The following is a 22592-nucleotide window of genomic DNA, read 5'->3' on the forward strand; positions in this document are numbered from 1 at the left end:
AAAAAATTTTATTTAACTTTGGCTTCCAATTTTCTTAAATAATTCCTGGTGCCTGGTATAGTTTCTGAAGTGTAGCAAGTACTCAATGTTTTATTGAATTAAATATTAAATTCAGAGGAGCTATTTCTACACAAAGTGAGTGGTCTGTAATTAGTCAATAAAATAAAAAATAAGCCACATAAAACAAAAATAAATAAAAAGCCTGTTACTTCTATGGTGACAGAATTTTCATAACTTAGCTGCACATGGTGACGCATGCCTGTAATCCCAGTGACTCGGGAGGCTGAGGCAGGAGGATCCTGAGTTCAAAGCCAGTTCAGCAACTTAGCAAGGCCCTAAGACTCAGTGAGACCCTGTCTCTCATAAAATACAAAAAAAGGGTTGAGGATGTGGTTCAGTGGTTAAGTGTCCATGGGTTCAATCCCTGGTACCAAAAAACAAAATTCTCATAACTTGCTCAGAAGAAGTAACCTCAATATTCCACCCTTTATGAAGGTTCATTATGGAAGCAGTGAAATTCTCAGGGGTGGGTATTTTAAGAGGTTCTTACCACTAGGTAGAGGAAAAGTCACAAAATGCTATCTTAGGACCGGAGGTGTGGCCCTGGGGTACAGCACTTGCCTATTGTGCATAAGGCTCTGGGTTCAATCCTCAGCAATGCCAAAGAAAACACACGAAAAATGAACAAAAAAACCTGTACCTTATATAAACCTTGAATTATTATTCTCAGTCTTTCTATTTAATTATATTATGAGAATATAGTAAGTGAATAAATAAAAACAAAACAGAAAAAATACAATTTTGATGAAAGACAATTTTAGGAGTACTGGTCAACCAGTAACATTTGGTTTACTTCATGTAAGTGGGAGACACTTTCAGTTACATGTAGCCAGAGGAGAAAAACCTTGTCCCAAACCACAATTTCTAAGTTGGATATATTACTGAAATGCTTTTTATAAAGAAGACTTAAACTTAATAGGAACACACGTTGCCAAAACTAGCATAAGTTACAAAAACTTTAAATATTTAACAAAGTTCAAAGTAAAACACAATTTCAGTAATGGCAATTTAATAATCAAATAAGCTGTACATAACAAACTTTAAACTTTAATAAATTAGAGGAATGACTTAAAAAAACCACTTTGTTTTATAAGCATGTGTAATCTAAGAAAGTTCTTTTGGTTTTTGTTTTGTTTTGGGCAATACTGGGAATTGAACCCACAGTCTCACACATTCTAAGCAAGTGCTCTACCATGAGCTACATCCCTGGCCCTTTTTATTTTATTTTGACACAAGGTATCCTTGATAAACTGCCCAGGAAGGCCTCAAACTTGCAATACTTCTACCTCAACATCCTGAGTAGCTGGGATTACAAGCATGAGCCACTACACCCAGCTAAAACAGCTATTATTAGATGCCGATCAAAAGATGAATGGATAAAGCAATTGTGGCATATAAACACAATGGAATATTACTCAGCCATAAAGAAGAATGACTTTATAATAGTCACCAGTAAATGGATGGATCTAGAAACTATTATGCTAAGTGAAATAAGCCAATCCAAAAAAAATCCAAAGGTCGAATGTTCTCTTTGATATGTGGATACTAACCCACAATAAGGGGTGGGGGCGGAATAGAAGTTCAGTGGATTAGACAAAGAGTAATGAAGGGAAGGGAGAGGGGATAGCAATAGGAAAGATAGGGCAATGAATCTGACATAACTCTCCTGTGTACTTGTATGAATATAACACAGTGAATATCAATATCCTATACATCCACATGACTGGAATCTTAATTAGAATAAGATATATTCCACATTTGTATAAATATATAAAAATAGATTCTATTGTCCTAACTAAAAAGAATTTTAAAAAATGCCAAAGTTGAAAAAAAAAACCCAGCTATTTTTAATTTTTTAGAAACCAAATATAAGCATGGTTTGTTGAACAGACTGCAAAATGTGAAATAGAGATTATTTCTAAAAATATCTCCCATGTTCTCATTCTGACAGAGTAACAACAGAAACAAAGAATCAACTGGCTATGTGGTTTTTTTAAAATATTTTTTTAGATGTTGATAGACCTTTATTTTATTCATTGTTTTATATGTGGTCCTAAGAATCAAACCCAGTACCTCATACATGCTAGGCAAGCGCTCTACCATTGAGCTACAATCCCAGCCCTGCTATGTGGTTTTAAAAGCCTGAAAAAATACCACATGCCAGTTCTTTTATGACTAGAATTTTTCCTTATCTCAGGGGGGTTTTGGTAAAAGCAAAATCAAAAGTCTACACCTACATAAAAAGCAGAAATTATCCTTTTAGAAGAATTAGTTTTAAGCAGGGAGACTCAAACTATATTGCATGGTTCAGGTAAAAGTTTTTGTCCATTTTGCTCCAAGTTTTCAAAATGAGAATGGTTTTAATAAATAGAACACTACCCCCAACCCAAATAAAATTCGGTAAGGACCACAGCTATAACTAAAAAACACTCAAACACCACAGAATGCCTCTAAGTGTCTTTCTGCCTACAATGAAAGGATCTGCCACCCAGAAACCCTCCCGGGGAAAGAAGTAAAGGACATTCCAATACAGAACTCAGAGGAATCTCTGCATATGTAATTATATTAAACTATTCAGGGGTTCACCAAAATTCAGTACCTTAGCCATGGTGGGGTTCATTAATAAGGGGAAAAAAAGGGGGCGGTGCTACTTCCAAATCAGGCCCAGCAAAACATCTTTCAACACAATAAAGAGCCAGAATGCGAACATAGTGATCTCTAATTAATACTGGTTCTAATCTAGGCTCGACTAATAAAACAGAATCATAGTCAACCTTACAAACTGAAGTACACCACAGCATTTCAAAGTTTCTGAAGGAAAGTGCATACGGTTCAACTCTAGTAATACCCATATGTTATGAAATTTAGCAAGTACCTGAGGTGGTATTGATTTTTCACCATTCTCTGAATCCTCCCTTACTGAATGATCTGACAGTCTCTGCAAGTATTCATTTACTGCCTGGGTGTCCGGGTATGACGGTATGTTTCCAGCAGAAGAAACTGCAGTAGTTTCCTCGATGTTTTGTTGAGAGGAAGTAGTATCACCACTTGTGATAGGGGCGCTTTCAACGTTTGATTCAGTGGCAAGCGGCAGACCAGCTTCTGCAGGTGTGTTCTCAAACACTTCTCCCTGGCTGTCAAGTGTCGCGGCAGAGGGGCTGATGGCAGTGCTGGAGTGGTTTTCTGCCTGGGATTCTGACAGGGTCACACCTAAAGGGCAACAGTGACTGTCCGAGATAATCACATGGTCTTCTTTGTCAGTCATGGTAATCAGGAGCTGGCTGCACTGGTTGCATCTTTCAGGGACAGGCTTCAGGTCCTGGGAGGGAAGGCACTGCACAAGTGCCAGGCTGTGGAAAGCACCACAGGCCACTTGTAGCACCACTCGCCCAGCAAGATGTTCCACTTTTTGTGGCTTTGTCACTGGGAAGGTAGTGGTGATGAGACCCAACTGACAACCCGTACCCCATGCCCAGATCTCTCTGCTTATGGACAATGCCAGAGTGTGCTCCTCGCCACATGCCAACTGCAAAATCCTGACTGCCAACAAAGGACTGGTATCGGAATCAGAAATGCTGACAGGATTCGGTTCCGGCACGTGCTGCTGGTTAGCTATCGCACACTGACCAGCAGAATTCTCCCCCCACATGTACACTACGCCACTTTCTGTCACCGCTCCACTGTGGAAGCTCCCTGCTGCCACAGTAACAACATGTTGCCCAACCAGGGCATTTTCCAGTATGGGACTATTTGGGCAAATTTCTGCCGGTTCACTTCTCCAGGGAAGAGTCCCAAAGCTGTAGACCTCGCCATCTGAAGGTTTAAAAAGAGAAATGGGGAAGGTGAATTAACTAAAAATTGTATCAGCAAACTTCTAGCTCCCCACTAGATTTAACAAAACAGGATTTTAAAAAATTCTTTCCCAAAGGACAGTTGTAGAGATTTGGTTCAAACATACAGTATTTCATATTTATTCATCTTTTAACAAATAACATACCTTTTAACAAACATTCTGTACTGTCATGAAAACTTACAAACTGCAGCAGGTTACTTTCAATCAAAGGGTATTATTACTCTTTCCTTCAGCCCCATCCTAAAACGCATAGCATGAATCTACTACTGAAGTCTAGCTAGTGTCACAGGCTACTACAGAAGCAGATTCCAAGTACTCAAAGAAAAAAATAACCATAGAATCAAATAAACATAAGAAAATAAAAACAGACACATTTGCTAATGTCTAGCAAGAAGAAGAAAATCATAAAATGGCATAAAAATATTAAAGATTCATTTGGGCCAAAACTAGGAAATTGGTTTTATGCCTCTAGGTTATACAGAAAGCACCAGTCTTAATAAGACATATGAGTCACATTATACATAATTTTTAGCTATCACATATATACTGTATGTCAGATACTAGATAGCCTTTCTAAGGTAAGATTTGTTTAAAAAGCAAATCATCACAACAAAATAAACATAGCAGAAAACAAATGAAACTAACAAATGACTGGCTAACTTAGAACTAAAATGAAAAGCAGTGAGATGTATACAAAATGACAATAACTTATATATATCCAGGTAGCTACAAATCTTAATTTTATTGCTATATTGCAGGAGTTTGAGAACATGTACTTATGACCCAGGCTGGCTAAAAATTCAAATGGAACAAAGAGTTGACCATCAGTTTTAAAAAATATTGAATTAAATTCACTATTCCTTCTTTTCTATATGAACAGAAACTTATCCATATTTTTTAATTAATGAAAAAATAAGTACTATTTGTCCCCATGAGGCAGCAATTAACAACTGAAAAAAAGGCAAACTTTGATCTCTGACCTATTATATGTGGCACATTCAGTTATACAACCCAACTCATCACAACAGCTATAAAGGAAAGAACACAATGGTGGATAGAGGGAATATAGAAACTTTTACTGAGAAATTTAAGTTTGGATAAAGGATAAGGGGAAAATAAGCTCACTGATTAAGACTCTTTAAACTTTTCTCCTAAGGAATAAAATAACAGTACACTAACTCTTTCAATTAACATTATTCTACTACCAAGAGCAATATTGCAAATAAATGGATATGTGGAACCCTATTTTATTTTTACCCTGGAATATATCATAACAGTACATCAATGCTTAATGAGCTAATAGTCAAATTTAATAGAGACAAATATTCTGGAATCATTCTAGCATTTAATCAGAACCATTCATTTTCTCACCTGAAAAGGATAACATTAGAGATCTTTGTGGTAAAATATCCTCACATTTGTGATATGAGGTTTTTTTACTTTGATTTTTTTTTTTGGGGGGGTTTACTTTGACACTTATACCGGTATATTGCTTAAACATGAACAATGATAGGCCATTTATATATATTATTATATATAATTTACATATATTTTATATTATATATTTTATATTCTCTCTATATATTATTATAATGATAGGCCATATATATATATATATTTGAAGTTTTCCTTCAATTGTCCCAGCTTTGCAGCTATGAGTCCAGATTTTAAAGATACCATGTTCTTGAAAAGTTTACAAATATCTTACTGAAGATTTTCAAATATCTTAATGAACATATTCCATGTTTCTCATTCAAAACACTATTCTAGTTCTATAAGCTTGAGAAATACATATTTTGAAGTCCATAGGGCAGTTATTGAATATAGTTCACATCTTTAAAATAAGACTTTTACCAAAGTCTTGAATAATATATTAATAAAATGATGGATTAGAAAAATTTTGTTTACCCCATAAAAACCTCCAAAGCCAGATTTAAGCTTTATTTCCTAGAGTTTACCTTCTCTTAGTTCATAAAAGGAAAATACCAAAGCAGTATTTAATACTTAATAAATGCTTATACAGCATAAATGTATTTTAGTGAAATCAGTGGCAATCCTGGCCCGAATTAAATTTGCCATGATTGAGCTGATAAACTGCCATCAAGATTAAAGGCAATTCTGCTGGGTACAGTGGCACACGCCTGTAATCCCAGTGACTTGGACAGCTGAGGCAAAAGGATCACAAACTCAAAGTCAGCATCAGCAAAAGCAAGACACTAAGCAACTCAGTGAAACCCTGTCTCTAAATAAAAAAACAAAACAGGGCTAGGGATGTGGCTCAGTGGTCGAGTGCCCCTGAGTTCAATCCCCAGTATCAAAAAAGAAAAAGATTAAAAGGAACTCTCATAGCACACACATATAATCCCACCAACCTGGGAGGTTGAGGCAGGGGGATCATAAATTCAAGGTCAGTTTTAGCAACTTAGTGAGATCCTGTCTCAAAACAGAAAATAAAAGGGGCTGGGCAATGTAGCCTAGTGGTAGCGATATCCTGGGTTCAGTCCTCACTGGGGGCAGAGGACTAAAGGCAACTTGACATGAGCACATGTTTCTATTTGAGATGTACAGGTTTTTATATGCTCTTGTGAGCTGTTCCCTCTACCTGAGAAAGACTATAATGAAACAGAATAGTCCAGTGACTTAAAAAGTAGGATTTGAGGGGCCAGGCAGGTGGAGCACACCTGTAATCCCAGTGGCTCCAGAGGCTGAGGCAGGAGGATCACAAGTTCAAAGCCAGCCTCAGCAACTTAGTGAGGCCCTAAGCAACTTGGCAAGACCCTGTCTCAAAAAAATTAAAAATCAAAAGGGCTGGTGATGTGGCTCAGTGGTTAAATGTCCCTGGGTTCAATCCCCAGTGCCAAAACAAACAAAAAAAAGTAGCTTTGAAATCAGACTGAATTCCAATCTTGATTCTAACACTATAATTAGCTATGTATGTTCAGGAAAATTATTTAACTTCTCTGTCCTTCAGTTTATTATGACCTTCAGTTTATCTGTAAATACAAATAGTAGCTATCTCATAAGGTAAAGATTCAAAGATAAAATGTGGAAAATGTTTAGTGTTAATTCTGGCACACGAATGTTTAATAAACATTAACTATTATAAGCAGTATTATTCAGATACATTTAATGGACAAAAAGTACAGCAAAAAGAATCTCCAAATAGTAAATCTTTTTTAAAAGTTAAATTTTTAATGTATTACTACTATAAAAATTAAAAGCCATAATTCTCCCCCTTATTATAGTTAATGGAATCTTAACCTTGAGAAATAACATAATTTCTAAAAAAAGAAGAAAATACTTGGAAAACAAAACAGTATAAGCCCCAGCAAAGTTCACTGAGAACCCCTAATATTCAATAACTCAATCTTGCCTGATCTTACACACTCAGGCATTTATTAGCATTTTAGTTAGTATTTGTTAAGTCATTCTTTTCAATACCTTCAGTCAGAAGAACTCCATGTTTCACTCCAAGGGCTGCTTGAAGGACAGTCTTTCCTCCCCAGCCTGGCAATCTCTCTGGTGCGATGGAAAAGGATCCTGCCTGCCAGACATGGACCAGGCCTCTTTCTTTGGATCCTTCTGCCTCTGTTGAGCTATAAACATTAAAAAAAGAAAAAAAAAAAATTGTTCTTACAATTCAAAACTATCTTTTGGTCTTAATACTTCCCATGAAAGTCTTTTATCAGCATTTATGGATGACTAGGTCACATAGTTTAATCAGCACTACATTATGCTTCGTTTATGACACAGGAGACAAGAAAAAAACAACTGTTTACACAAAAGGCTGAAAGATAATCTAAACTTACAAATTATCTATAATCAGGAAAGAAAAAACTGGCTATTTTTGGACATTTTATGATTTGGGAGCATAAAGTTTCAAGATTCTAACTTCTCAACATATTAACACCTTATTTAAATAGTAAAGTTATATCCCCATGATGAAGTCTTATCTTAAAATTAGATTATAATTGATGAAAAGTTTTGATGAGAAAGATTTGAGGAACAGAAATACACATTTCACTTTATGCCAAGTTTAAATCTATAATTTCCATTTAAAATTTTAAAATAATTTGAGCTGGGCATGGTGGTGCACACCTGTAATCTCAGCGTTCAGGAAGTTCTGGCAGGAGGATCTCAAGTTCAAAGTCAGTCTTAGCAATTTAGCAAGGCCCTAAGCAACTTAGAGAGACCCTGTCTCAAAATAAAATATAAAAAGGATCAGGGAAATGGCTCAGTGGTTAAATGCCCCTGTTTTTCTCCACCTCTGGTACCAAAAAACAAAATTTTTGATTTGTAACTGAAACATAATTATATATATATTTATGGGATGCAGTGTGGTTATTTCAATACATGTCTACAATGTGCAATGATCAGATGATCAGATCAGGGTAAATGGTTTATTTATCACATTAATCACTTCTCATTTCTTTATGTTGGGAACATTCAAAATACTCTCTACTAGAATATTTTGAAATACATAATTAGTTGTTGTCGTTCATATTTACCCTACTGTGCTGCTATACTGTACCCATTAACCATCCTCTCCCCATCCCCCACCCCCCAACCCTTTTCAACTTCAGGCAATCACAATTCTACTCTCTACTTCTAAGAGATCAACTTTTCAGCTTCAACATGTTAAGTGAAAATATGTGGTATTTACCTTTCTGTGCCTGATTTATTTCATTTAACACATGTTCTCCATATTGCTGAAAATGACAGGATTTCACTTTTTCATGGCTGAATATATTCTCCCTGCCCCATTTTCTTTTCTTTTTCTTTTTTTTCTTTTCCCCCAGTACTGGGGATTGAACGTTGAACCCAGGACCATTTTACCACTGAGTACACACCCAGTCCTTCTTACTGTTTTATTTTGGGACAGGGTCTTGTTAAATTGTCCAGGTGGGCCTCAAACTTGTGATCATCCTGCTTTAGTCTCCCCAGGAGCTAGGATTATAGGCATGCCCACAGTGCCTAGCCATGGATGAATATATTCTGATATTTCAGAATATCTATCTATCTATCTATCTATCTATCTATCTATCTATCTATCTATCTATCTATCTATATATATATATATCACGTTTTCTTTATCCATTCATCTGTCAACAGGCATGTAGGCTGATTCCATATCTAAGAGGCTACTTCGAATAATAATCATAGTGTTGCAGACATCTCCTTGACATTCTTCTTTTCTTTCCTTTGGATATTTCTGGGTCATATGGTAGTTCTTTTTCTATTTTTTTCAGACTATACTATTTTCCATTATTTATATTTAAGAAAATTTATAACAGATGTTAGTAAAATCCTTCATGCTGTATTCATGTTCCAGTCTAAGAATTCTATCTAATCTGATGACTTTAGTTCAAACAACACAAAACTCACAGCTGCAAAATAATGAGCATAACCTAACTACCACCCCTTCTAAGAAAAGTGTACATTAAGCTATTCTGTTTCCTTTACAAAGTTTTCCTACATGCCACATTGATAATTTTTCCCCCTTTTCTTTTTTCTAGAACACAGATCCTAAAATTTTAGTGGAGCAAATTTAATTGATATGTGGAACAATTTTTTTGAATGCCTAGGAATTTCTTTACTTTTGCTAAGCAACACTCCCTTAAATTATTATTGTGTAATACCATGATTCTATGGAAGAAAAGCCACAAATTAAACCTTTTTAGATATCTTACATGACTAGTTTTCTAAGGATAAAATTTGATCTCAAATAGTAGATATTTGAAAACTTGAAATTTATTTGTGAGGAAAAAATGGCTACAAGGGTTTTAAAATGATGAAATGAAGCTATTTACTGGCTTTCCAAGTATAAGAAACTAGCAGCAAAGCTCATTACTAGTCAGATTTTAATATTGTTCTCTCTTTACCAATCAACTAGAAACGTCACTATTCTCACTTAACAACCATGAACAAAAAAATTAAACCAAAAAAAAGCCACTGGCATGCAATTGTTTGTTGTTTTCCTAGAACAATAGGAGGAGAAGGAAGAAATGATTTTACCTTCTCTTCTTTGAGTCCATCGGTCAGTGGGAGCACTCCATCACCAAATCATTCCCTCTTTGGAAAGAGTTATCAAGACCTAAATGGAGGGGGAAGAAAAAAAAAATCAACAGATCATTTCCTCTTCAAAAAGGGTATATCAAGACCTAAATGGGAAAAAACAGGCTAAACACAAAGAGAGTAAAAATACTTTGCTGTTTTATCCCTCAGACTTGAAAACGGAGGGGGAGGGCAGTCCACTAACAAGTGTACATTCACTGGGTAATAAATACACAGCAAAACTATTTAAACTATTTCATATCCTGCCTGCCAAAGTCAAATATCTAGACTGAGCCTGCCCACCAAGCTTATAAAAATGCCTGTTGACCCGCCAAATGTAATGTCAAAAAAGAAAAGACTTCTACAATTAAGCTGTACTGTTCCAAGCAACTGATTTTTTTTGTTTGCTTTGTATTATGAAGAAGGTAGTTTAATCCAAAAATCAATGTGTTAAGTTCAAAAATTACATACATATTAAGGTTACTTTTAAAATGTTTCCAGAAAATATAAAGACTTAAATATCAACTGAGAAAGATTTGCTAAAATTAGATTCAAGTAATTTTAATTTAAGTATTTCAGTAATGTACAAAAAACTACATCATTAAAAAAGGAAGTTTTCCATTTATTGGAACGAATAGTATTTTCCCCAAATCAACTTCAAGACTAATAACATGCCTCCATTATATAAAGGGCTAGAAGTTGTTCGAGTTTTAAAAGTTGTTTTAAAATCTACTATTCAATGGGAAAGAGGTACATCAAAATTACTATATAAATATCATGACCCACCTGAATAAATAGTAAAGACAGAAAAATAAATAAGCAGAAGAAATGCTGAAGGCATTTCAATTCAGATATTTACATATTTAAGGTTACCAAAGCTCATGAAAATAAAAGTAATGAGGCCTTTATATATATGGACCACAAAAATACTAGGCACAAATTTATGATTTTTCTACAAAAGGACATGGGTCACTGTACACTGGAAAGAGCCCATACTGGCAAGGGTAATCTAAGGTCCATCTGTTTACTCCAGGTTTCCTGTGAACTCTTACTGTTTTCCATCTGTATATATAAGGAAATTACTTTCTACCTACTGCTTATTTTAGAAAGATTTTGAATCATTCAAAGTTGGATGAAGGGTACTATGTAAATGAAAAGTAAATCTGAATAAAGTTAATAAATGTTATTAATTTAAAAAATACAAGCATTAAGTGCTTCTACACTTTGTGCATAATAGTAATTAGTTTTAATAAAATGTATATTCCATGGTGTACAGTGAAATTTTGAAGCTAGATCTAACCTGTGCTTATCTGTCACAGATCCAGCAGTTGCTATACCCTTGACTAAATTCCAACAGTACCCTGGGGAAGCCACAGAAGTCCTCTGGGAGGATGCGGAAGTCATCAGCACACCACGCTTCTCACAACAGATTTGGCTGCATGGAAAATGCCTTAAGAGTATTGAGAATCTTTTGGTAAAGTGAATAAAGCCATCAATTTTTATCCTTAAGGTCAGAGTTTTGAGTAGTTTTTCTTTTTTGTTATTTTGGGGGATGCATGCTAGGGATTTTAACCCTGGGGCAAATTACCACTAAGCTACTTCCCCAGCCCTTTTTATTTTGAGACCAAGTGTCACTAAATTGCTTAGACTGGCCTTGAACTTGTCATCCTCCAGTCTGAGCCTCCCAAGCTGCTGGGATTACAGGTGTGCGCCATCGTGCACAGCGTTTTATTAAAAAACTGATTACACCTTATTTATCACCACCCCTTTTTTTCTTAAGCCAAACTGAATTAAAACTCCATATACTGCTTCGCAAAGTTGTTTTTTTTTTTTTTTTTTTTTTTTTACTTTTTATATATAGTAGGCAGAATAATGGTCCCCAAAGATACTCAGGTCCTGAGATTGTTAGATTACATGGTACTAATCAGCTGACCTGAAGAAAGTGAGATTATCCTGTTTATCCAGTTGGACCCAAGGTCATCACAAGAGTTCTTCAAAGTGGAAGAGGGAAACCGGGTGCAGATGTACCAGTGCCATGGCACACTCCTGTAATTCCACTTGATTGGTAAGGCAGAAGAATGGCAAGTTCAAGGCCAGCCTGCACAATTTAGGGAGACTCTGTCTCCAAATAAAAACAGACTAAGGGGGCTGGGGAGACAGCTCAGCTGGTAGAGTGCTTGCCTTGCAAGCACAAGGCCCTGAGTTCCATCCCCAGTACCGCAAAAAAAAAAAAAAAAACAGACTAAGGATAGTGTCCCTAGGTTCAATTACCAGCAGTATTGGGGAGAGGGGGAGTAAAGCTGGAATATCAGTTAAATATGAAAAGCTTGCTATAAAGTTTTACTCACATGTGTAAATGAGGGTGGCATTTATCAAGACATTCTTTCTCAATTATATATTCAGACAGAAAAGGGAAGTAAACCAAAAATTTTTCTTTTCCTAGTATTTTTATGATTGCCTCCCAAGATACCTGTAAGATTTTCAATAGCACTTAAGCTTCCTTAATTTCTTTCATTGCTGTACATTTTAAAGTTTTAGAAAATTGTGTAATCATGGGGCTTCTTCGTAACTGAAAGATCCTAGCCCTACATTCTTTGGGGGAAAAGATCCCTGTACTACTGCTTTCTTCTGTTAATAATAACTTTCTTCCAGAGACCTGTTTTATATTAACCAGCTCCCATAAAGAAGCTGTGATGCTGTATAAGCATCACTTACTTGGAGTCAGAAAATTCAGTCTTCTCTTGCCTTTTCACCTCTCCACAGATCAATGGCCTCTCCAAAAAAATGAGCAAACTAGACTCTAGCATTCCTTGTAGCTATTAAATTCTATGACCCAAAGAACAAAGCTTAATCCACTTTAAAGTATACCACCTTATACTTTAAATTATTCTCTCTTCCACAGTGAAATGTAAAGTAATTAAACTCTCAAATGGCCCTTTAAAAATAAAAGCAAACAGTTCTTAATGAACTGGCAGCATATCTGGACTCCACTAGATACACATCCTCCTGCCACATTTAACTGAGAAAGGAGTTAGTATATGCTGAGAGTACCATTTTAATACCATAATCTGGGAGTGCCCTAAAAATAATCTGGTTTAGATGTTCTAATTACTGGAAAAAGGAAGAGCTACAAACCGTCTACCGTTCCATAATACCTTAGCCAGAAATCCAAAATCCAAAAAGCTTTAAAAACTAATTATTTTCACCAAAAGAATTATGACCTGACCTGAAACTGAGAGCAAAATCTGACCTGAACTAATGTGAGGCACTCTATCCTTTATATCCCTCTAGTGTAAATATTCGTGTATCGTGCTGCACAAATATTAACATGATTGTTATTTACAGTCAATAACATTACAGATCCCACAAAAGTGTTATATAACATCTGGTTTACACACCAAGGGAAAAAAATCTAAATTCCAAAACACATCTTACCCTAAGGGTTTCAAATAAGAGACTTGGATCCTGTATTCTAAAACAACTACCAATTTTGGTACATGTCTCCCAACTTTTAACTATTTTTATATTTCATTCAGTTTATGTATTTGGGGGGAATGAGGTGGCAGGCAGGGGTCTTACTATGTTGCCCAGGCTGGTCTCAAACTCCTGGTCTCAAGTGATCTCCCTGCCTCAGTCTCAGCAGTAGCTGGGGCTACAGGCGACAGGGACCCAATTCTTTTGTGTACTTTTAACTTCACCTTGAAGAGTACATTAGGAAGTTGCATTGCTAATAGCAAGACATTCTATCAATGCTTTGATGATTTAGTAGCAATGATTTACATTTTTTAAAATATTTTTTAGTTGTAGATGGACACAATACTTTTATTTATTTTTATGTGATGCTGAGGATCAAACCCAATGTCTCATGCATGCTAGGCAAGTGCTCTATCACTGAGCCACAACACCAGCCCCATGATTTACATTTCTTTTAAAACATTTAAGTCAATTTTATACTGAACATACTCACTTATAGCACCCAAATTAATTTTGCAAAGAAGATCCTGCCTATAAATACTCCCTTGGCTCACATTCTCATTGGAGGGAGGAGATCTTGGCTCTTTAATTTCATACACGTCTGCCAATTTTATGAAGATGAAAGAGATGATAAATAAATGACATGTGCTTTGGTGGGCAGAACAACTACTTCAGACTTGATGACTAGACTTAGGTAGAAGGTAAAGGAAGAGATACTGAGTATGGGCTCCAGTTTCAGCTTGAACAGCTGTATGTTAATAGTTCTTTTTTTTTTTGAGTACTGGGTATTGAACCTACAGCCTTTCACACATGCTAGGTAAGCACTCTACCACTCAGCTACATCCCCAGCCCTTTTTAAATTTTATTTTGAGACAGGGTCTCACTAAATTACCCAGGCTGGCCTGGAACTTGGAATCTTCCCGCCTCAGCCTACTAAGTAGCTGGGATTACAGGTGTATACCATTGCCCCAAGCTTAGTGGTTTTATTACTGAAATAGGAAAAAATGTGAGACAGGATCTTCAAGTGAAATACAACACTTTGGTAAGATTTTTGTTGCTCTTCTTGTTAAGTTCAAGATGCCTCTGAGAAAGCACATGTCAAATGAACAGCTTAATATAAGAACACTGAGTTCAGAAGACATATGGAAAGACATATGGATAATATCTGAAATTGTAGCAATGGGCAATGTTATTGAGCATATGTAAAGAGAAAGGAAAGGCATGGGACCGAGCTGTACAGAGCTCCTACCCATAGAGCATGGATTGAATGAAGACCCAACAAAGATGACTGAGGTGAGAAGTTGTCTGAAAGGAAAAACATGACCATGTTGTGGGCACATAAAATAAAAGCAGAAAGCATTTTAAGGAGGAGGCCAATTAGGTCAAGGCAGCAGGGGTCTCATACAATGAGATCTAAAAAAGTGTCCATTGTATCTGCCAACACAGATATCACTGCTGAGCTTCACAATTTCAGTGGTCTGTTCGAGGAGTGAAAACCAGATTGGAAAAAAAAAGTGAATTTAAATGGGAAATGAAGGCATGAAAATAAAGAACTAGAAATGATTCTTTTGAAAAATGTTGAAATGGAAAATAAAGAAATGGAGTGTGAGGATCGAGGGTTTTGTTTCCTTTTGTTTGAATTCAAGTTGGGGAGATAAGAGATAGTATAACGTGTTTGCACAACACTGGTTATGATCCTAGATACAAGGGAGATGGGGACAGAGGACAGAATCAAAGTCTCAAAGTGAGAGAGAAAATATAAGAATTTTATAAAGCAACCAAAAATCAAACAAAAAACAAGAGATAGCATCCAGAACATGTGCAGAAGAATTAATCTTTCACAAAAGGGTCTATATATTTTTAAAAGATGATGATCAATACAGATATAGGCAGGATTACAGATTCTGAGGTAGGATGACTCTCATGTTGCTTGTAAGTGACTAGGACTTTACAATATGTGCATTGTATATTCTGATCTCACTCCTAACTTCATTCTTTTTGTTTCTTTATTTTACCTTATATTTACATTTTTGTTAGCTGCCTTAAATTTGGAGGGAATAGGGCAGGATACGTTTAAAATGCAGTATAGAATGTGTTAGTAGCTATTATCTCAAATACAAAAAGAAAAAATCATATAGGAGCCTATGTGTTTATCTCTAGTAAACTTTAAAAGTATATAGCTCTTTTTCCTTAATAACTTAGTGACAGGTAAATTTCTGAGTCATAGCAAAAATTTCAAATGCTTAAATTTCAACATCTAAATGGCATGTTTTTTTTATTACTATATTCTAGACACTATGCTAGTCTAAAATTTCCAGGGATACAGGGTGCACTTCCCAGCTGCTCAGCACATTTCTAAAATAAGACAGGTAATTAATATCTGTAGACAGACTACATATATGGATAAATAAATGAACTTCTGCCTTAAAGAATTTCTATACTACAATAGTCCTCCCTCATATACAAGGGATAAGTTCTAAGTCCCTTAGCAGATGTCTATGATAGTACCAAGCCCTATTGTGTTTTTTCTTATATGTAGTATCACACAGTATCAGAGTTAAGGTGTCCTTCCATATTTTATTTCTGGTGCCTTCTTTGCACCACCATTCTTACACTTTGGGGCCTTAATTAAGTAAAATAAGTTACATGAAAATAATAAGAAGAAGAATAAAAATAATAATAATAATACCACCAGTTACTTGGAAGGCTCAGGCCAGAGGATCACAAGTTTCAAGTCAGTCAGGGCAAGGCCCTGTCTCAAAACAAAAGCAAAAGGTCTGGGGTCATGGCTCAGTACTTGTCTAGCAATGTGTACGGCCCTGGTTTCAATCTTCAGCAATGTGTACCGCCCACACACAAAAAAAATTCCAAGTACCCATTGGCATTTTCTTTTTAAAGTTGGGCATATTTTATTATAATGTAGTAAACTAGAGTTTATGCTATAAATGCAGTAAGTAATTAAGAGTATATGAAATTTTATACAGGGTAAATGTTTAATAAATATTTGTTTCATTTGTCAATATGTTTACAATTGGATTAAGTCAAGCTTGGACTCAAACACCTAACTTACAAATAACCTATACACTAACAACTGCTACTTCCTGGACATCCTGCCACTGAAACCTTCACCAAGCACTACAGAAGGCTAAGGAAAACTCCCCTAGCACGGAAGCATTTACAAATCAACCACCATGGAAGGTCAAAGCCACTTAAAATCCCAGCCTTCTCAACAGCAATTGATGCACAAGGAGCGCTGCCTGACACTTCAGAGCTAACTAGCCTTTAAATCTTGTAGTGAGAGTGAAGGGAGGGAAAGGGGTATGGGGGAAGGAATGATAGCAGAGTGAAACAGACATCATTACCTCATGTACCTGTACGACTACATAAACCATGTAATCCTGCAATATGTATAATCAGAAAAATGAGAGATTACACTCAATTTATTTCTGATCTACCAAAATGTATAAATGCAATCTACTGTCAGGCACAACTAATTAGAACAAATAAAATTTTTAAAAATTAAAAATTAAAAAAAAAAAACTCAACCCAGACGAGGAGCTCAGTAAATTGAATAAATTCAGTAGACTGATCTAGAAAGCGATTTATTTACAATGTTGTTACCACTAGGATTATGCACTTACTAAGTCATTCATTCATGAAAAATTTCTCAAGGTCAAGCCAGGCGCATCACGCCTATAACTCCAACTACTAGGAAGGCTAATGCACGAAGATGGAAGTCCCAGGCCAGACTGGGCAACTCAGCAAGACCCTGTCTCAAAATAAAAATATTAAAAGGGCAGGGGCAGCAGCTCAGTGACAGAGGTAGAGTACTTGCAAGACCCAGGGTTTGATCCCTAGTACTGCCAATAACGACAAAACTCCTGAAGGTTAAAAAATATAACTTATTCATTGGTACACTCTTGTACCCATCCATAGTAACCACTTTATACAAGCTGGCTACACGTAAGTGAGTACTTGAGTGGAAGACACAGTCCTTCAACTTGAGTTCTAATTTGCAGTCTTCCAAATGCTATGAATTTCTAGAGCCTATAATACAAGTCAGTATCAGATATAAAAGTAAAATGTCTTTCATATTAGAAATTCTTCTACATAACTTGCTAATGTTATTTCCTAACCATGAAGACACTTTTATCTCATGCCACTTTGCAAATATTGCACAATCTAAGGAAGAATATACCTTTCTCCTTAGTACAGGGAGACAACTTTTGGTGCAATCAGGGACAAGAAGGTTTCACATGTGTCTTTTGGCACGTTGCTAATTTTATACTGAAACCTAATAAACCTGCACTCTTCTGATCGTGGGAATCATCTAAAAGGGAAAAGTATATAAATGCAGCACAATAAAAACCCAAGGCCCCTTTAACTCCTTTTGTAACTACTGCACATTTTTAAAATGAATTTTTCAGGATTACTAAAATTCCCATGAAACATTCTGTAATATTGCCATATAATAAGAAGTATAAATTGTTGCAGTACCTGGGAATTTGAAATTCAATTGCTAGAATTATAATACCCATCAGAATAACTGCTGTAACAAACCCAAAGTTCACAAAACTGTTAACGACCACATAAAAGCTGTGATAATTTCATATCTGAGTTAGTCCATATCCAAATTCCTTTTATGGTATTGTGATTCAACTTGTTCCCCTATGCTTTGAGAATTCATGACCAGTATATGCCTATATTTCCCAAGATCTCTAGCAGTTTAATTCCCCTGCAGCTCTTCAAGAGCTGTTCATTTCTGAAAAGAACATTTCCCAGGACACTAAGTCAAAGTCAAACTGCAAAGTAAAACTTAACCAAAGAACTGATCTGTCTCCTCTCCTCAGAACCACTTCGCACAGTGGAAATGCAGAGGCACATTCCTTCCTCATTGCAGGGAGAGATTTTTTTTCAGTCTACTACTTTGAGGTTACAAACTAAAATAAAGCATGCTGGAAAGAACCCTGACTGTAAAATTAAAAATTTTAAAGTGTAAGTTTCACAAACTATCTCAGCCATACATAAAACTATAAACATACATAACTAAAATTCAAATATTCATCACCCAGTTTTAACAGATTCATGAACATATTTCTAAATTTGCTTTGGCTTTCTTTAAAAACAGAAGAAAACGTTATATTGAGATCTGAAGGAGCTCTACTCAGTAAAAATATATCTCATTCCCACACAGATACTTATACTTTTAAGTACTTTAGATACATACATGATACATGATATATATTTACCAATAAACAATGTATGTGATTGTATTGCTTTAAAACACATCTTACTTTATATATCCTTTGGCAACTTGACTTTTTTTTGTCAATATTATGTACTTGAGGTGTATCTATACTGGTAAGTACAGATCTGGTTCATTTTTACTAGGTATTCAATTGCAAGCATAAACCAGTTTATCCATTTTCCTACTATAGTATAATTGGATTATTATTATTATTCTACATTATATTGCTACTTTAAATCTTTGTCACATATTTGTTTGGGAAACTGTCCCAAGTTTAGTTAAGAAACTGGTTCAACAAAAATTTAGGCTGTGAGAGAAAAGAACCCTGAAATGAATTACAGCCCACCCAGATGCCACCTTCCAAATAAGAAGGTCATGTTAACTGAAGAACCAAGTGATGATTCAGAAGAAAAATATTTAAATAGTATGTGATAATTAAGGGAAACATAAGTTGGTCAATCTGTGGAATTAATGAAACCAAAGCTAATCTCTCTGGGCATACTTCATTGGCAGCAAAATGAATCTCTATCTAAAAGCCCCAATGTTTTTCTCCTGAGCGCTGAGAAAACTACATTTTCTTCAAATTTAAAAGAAATATATGATAGGCAGGCATGGTGGTATACACCTGTAATTCCAGAAACTGCAAAGGTTGAGGAAGGAGGATTACAACTTTCAGGCTAGCCTCAGCAACTGAGCAAGACCCTGTTTGAAAATGAAAAATAAAAAAGGACTGGGCATGGAGCTCAATGGTAAAACGCCCCTGGGTTCAATCTCCAGTACCAAAAACAAACAAACAAAAACACTATTCAGTATCCCAAAAAAGTATTCAATACTGACTGATTTAAATATGTATGCTCTACCCTGCTTGGATCAATTAGTTCATCCATCTACATACAGGCAAACACCAAGACATAAAGTTAGAGACGCCACCATCAAATATCTAGAGGAACAGGAAATACAGATAGGAAAGTGAGTACAATACTAAAAAAGATTCAAGTCATAGTATATTGCTATTCTATTTGTGATTACCAAGCATTTTCTTAAGGACCCACACTTAGAAAAGTACTATTCTCTTACTACTGATAACTGGATTATTTGGTTATCAATAGAGAAGGGTTAAAAGAAAAAAAAAAAAAAATCTGTTAAAAAAAAGAAATTCTATCAAGAAAGTCCATATCTCTAATACAGTGGGACTATGTGGTAGATTTAATACTGTAAAGTTGTAAAAAGAGTTATATGATTTGGAAATCAGTAAAATCCTCCTATCATTCCTCAAAGTGACTGAGAAAGGAGTTCAACTTCCTACTACATCAAAGCAGGCCTCACAATCTCAAAAATCACCACTCCTCCTTTGTAGTTTTTCACTCATACCTTACCTAGTCTCATGTTAATAAAGAATCCTAGAAGGTTGTTAAGAGTCAGTGACATTCTTTAGAAATACTTTTAGAAGGAACTCAACAGTTACTGCTGTAAATCCAAGTCTTTTGTGAAAGGTAGACTAATAGTATTCTTTCCACCTACTCACACAAAAACTAAAATCAGGACTCAGTAAAGTTCTTAACATGTCCTTTGCTTCTTTAACAGCAAAAATGCTCAAAGTAAGGATTTCAAACGATAACCTAAATTGTGGGGGAAAAAAAAAATCTGGCAAGAAAGGATTGCAGTTCACATTTTATCTATCGGTTTAAGAAATAAGTGGCCTGAGGAATGGTACTCAATTTTTTTCCCCAGAATTACCGGTTTGGTACTTTATTTTCTGAACCATTATTTTTTCAAATCTTAACATCACAAAGTAGCTTTAAATTTTTTCTTGATATAACTATGAGCCTTCAATATGCCAATACTAGTCAGTGTTTAGGAAGTAATAAAGTAGATACAGATTAAATCGGCATCTTTTACACATTAAAATGCCCTTACTGAATAACAAAGTTACTACAGATTAACCTGAAATCATATTTTCTCTAAATCAATCACAAAATTATCTGGAAAACTCTCTTGACTTAAAAAAGTGAATTATAGTTGTTCTATTAAAAATATTATCTTTCTCATCACTTAGGGGGAAAAAGTCATGATGTAGTTTGGATCATGATGTAGTGAAGAAATTAATAATTATGAAAAAGTTAATATATACTGAATATTTACCATGCACTGGACACTGTAATAAATTTAATACATGAACCATTACATGTAAAAGTAACTAATGTTAGGAGAGCAATTTTATCCCCAATTTAGTGATAAGGAAACCAAGGTGAAGAAGCTTCAGTAACTTGCTGAAAGAAGTAAGCAGATGTAATTCAGTATGCCCAAATCCAAAGCCACTATGCTATATTATTAAAGTTAAGATAGTACAATTTACCAAAAAATAAAATTTTCACTGCTTTAAATTCTGAAAGTAGCCAGGAACGGTGGCACAAAAGGGTAATTTCAGTTACTTGAGAGGCTGAGGCAGGAGGATTGCAAGTTTGAGGCCAGCTTAGGCAACATGGCAAGAGTCTCACAATAGAATTTTAAAAGGGATAGGGTTGCAGCTCAGTGGTGGACCACTTGCTTAGCATGTGAGAACTTGGGTTCAATCCCCAGCAAAGAAAAAAAAAATTGTTAAGTCTGAACCTAAAGATCAAGTGGTCACTCCAAGTCACACATGTATACAATAGAAAAAACTTGTGACCAATTGCTTTGCTGAATGTTGTACCTGCTCAGATAAACATACATCACACAATGTTATTTCTTACAGCACTTTAAAGAACATTTAGTCACCAACAAAAACGGGCAACAGAGTAAGGATCTTCATTTGGATACAACAGTTATTTCTTTCACCTCCCTAAACCAAAAAGGAAATGCTGTACTGGAATACCTCACTTTAACTTAAGTTACTTCTCAACTTAACCTCTCTCCTAATGGATCGCTTGACGCACTACGAAAACTTGGCTAAACTACTAAGTACTAATAACCAAGTCATTTTCCTTTTTCCGCAATAGCCTTTTCAAAACACCAAAGCCCTGGGTCCACTCTTCACCAGGATTTGCACCGTAGGGCAAACCGGCCTGGGACACGCACCATGGTTCATGGCCAGGGACCCGGGTTTATCTGCTCAGCATCTAGCGTGGGCAGCCAATAAATCCTCAAGAATGAAAGCAGCGTGGGTGGAGGCGGGAAGAGGGGGCTTGAAGGAATTTCACGCAACTGAGACCACTGCAGGGGAGGCCAGACTCGGGAAGGTGGGATCTGGGCTAAAGGGACACCCTGGGGCCAGGGCCAGAGGGCAGGGGTCGGAGCTCCCCGACAGGCAGGCGCCCTCGGTAGGACACAAGGTGGGAAGACCCAGGCGCCGTCTCCGCAGGCCCCCGCAGTGCGCTCCCGGGCGTCGGCCTTAGTCTCTGCCTGGCTCCCGGACCCCAGCCTCCCGCACCCAGGAGGTCCCGATCGATCGATCAGTCCCCGGAAGCCAAGGGCCACCCCGGGACCCGCGCTAGCTCACCTGACGCTCCTCCCGCAGCACGGCGCTCAGCATCCGGCGCTAGCCCAGCAGCCCCGCGGGTCCGAGAGATCAGCTGATTCACGGGGGCCGGGCCTCCGTACAGGGGCGGGGCCGCGGGCGGTGAGTTGGTGAAGGGCGGGAGGGAATTGCACCCGGTGCAGGTCGGGGGAGACTGGGAGACTGGCGACGGCGACTGGTAGGGATCAAAATTACTGAAGATGGGCTAGGCACTGAAAACAGCGTTCCCAAGCGTAGCGCCCCTCCCTAGGCCAGGGCGGAACCACCAGTTCCCGGGCGCGCCTCGACGATGACGTAACATGGAGTCGTCCGGGCCTAGCTACCCAGTGTTTCCATGGCGACGGGCGACAGTGAGGGAGTGTCGTTTTGTTACCTCTTAAAACTGCAAGAGGTATAAAGTAAAAAGC

The 22592-nt window shown here is 36.6% G+C and overlaps 1 protein-coding gene across 5 annotated transcripts in view; it reads right to left on the reverse strand.

Annotated features, from left to right (window-relative positions):
- ALS2 (alsin Rho guanine nucleotide exchange factor ALS2) overlaps positions 1 to 22383 on the reverse strand; it is a 73480-nt gene extending 51097 nt beyond the window's left edge. Inside the window, exons 1-4 of one of the 5 annotated variants that reach the window (XR_013762342.1) lie at positions 22168 to 22383; positions 9929 to 10007; positions 7355 to 7509; positions 2936 to 3873 (exon numbers count right to left, since the gene is read on the reverse strand). Coding sequence is in view for 4 of the 5 variants with exons in the window: in XM_079130564.1 (XP_078986690.1) it covers positions 2936 to 3873; positions 7355 to 7509; positions 9929 to 9948 (1113 nt within the window). In the remaining variant the exon portion in view is untranslated. Of the gene's footprint in view, positions 1 to 2935; positions 3874 to 7354; positions 7510 to 9928; positions 10008 to 11900; positions 12105 to 22167 lie in introns of those variants that run through there. The other 4 variants (XM_079130564.1, XM_079130565.1, XM_079130562.1 and 1 more) reach the window with 4 other exon arrangements.
- Positions 22384 to 22592: the final 209 nt, after the last annotated feature.

This window comes from Sciurus vulgaris (assembly GCF_902686455.1).
Source record: "Sciurus vulgaris genome assembly, chromosome: 3".
Taxonomy (NCBI): domain Eukaryota; kingdom Metazoa; phylum Chordata; class Mammalia; order Rodentia; family Sciuridae; genus Sciurus; species Sciurus vulgaris.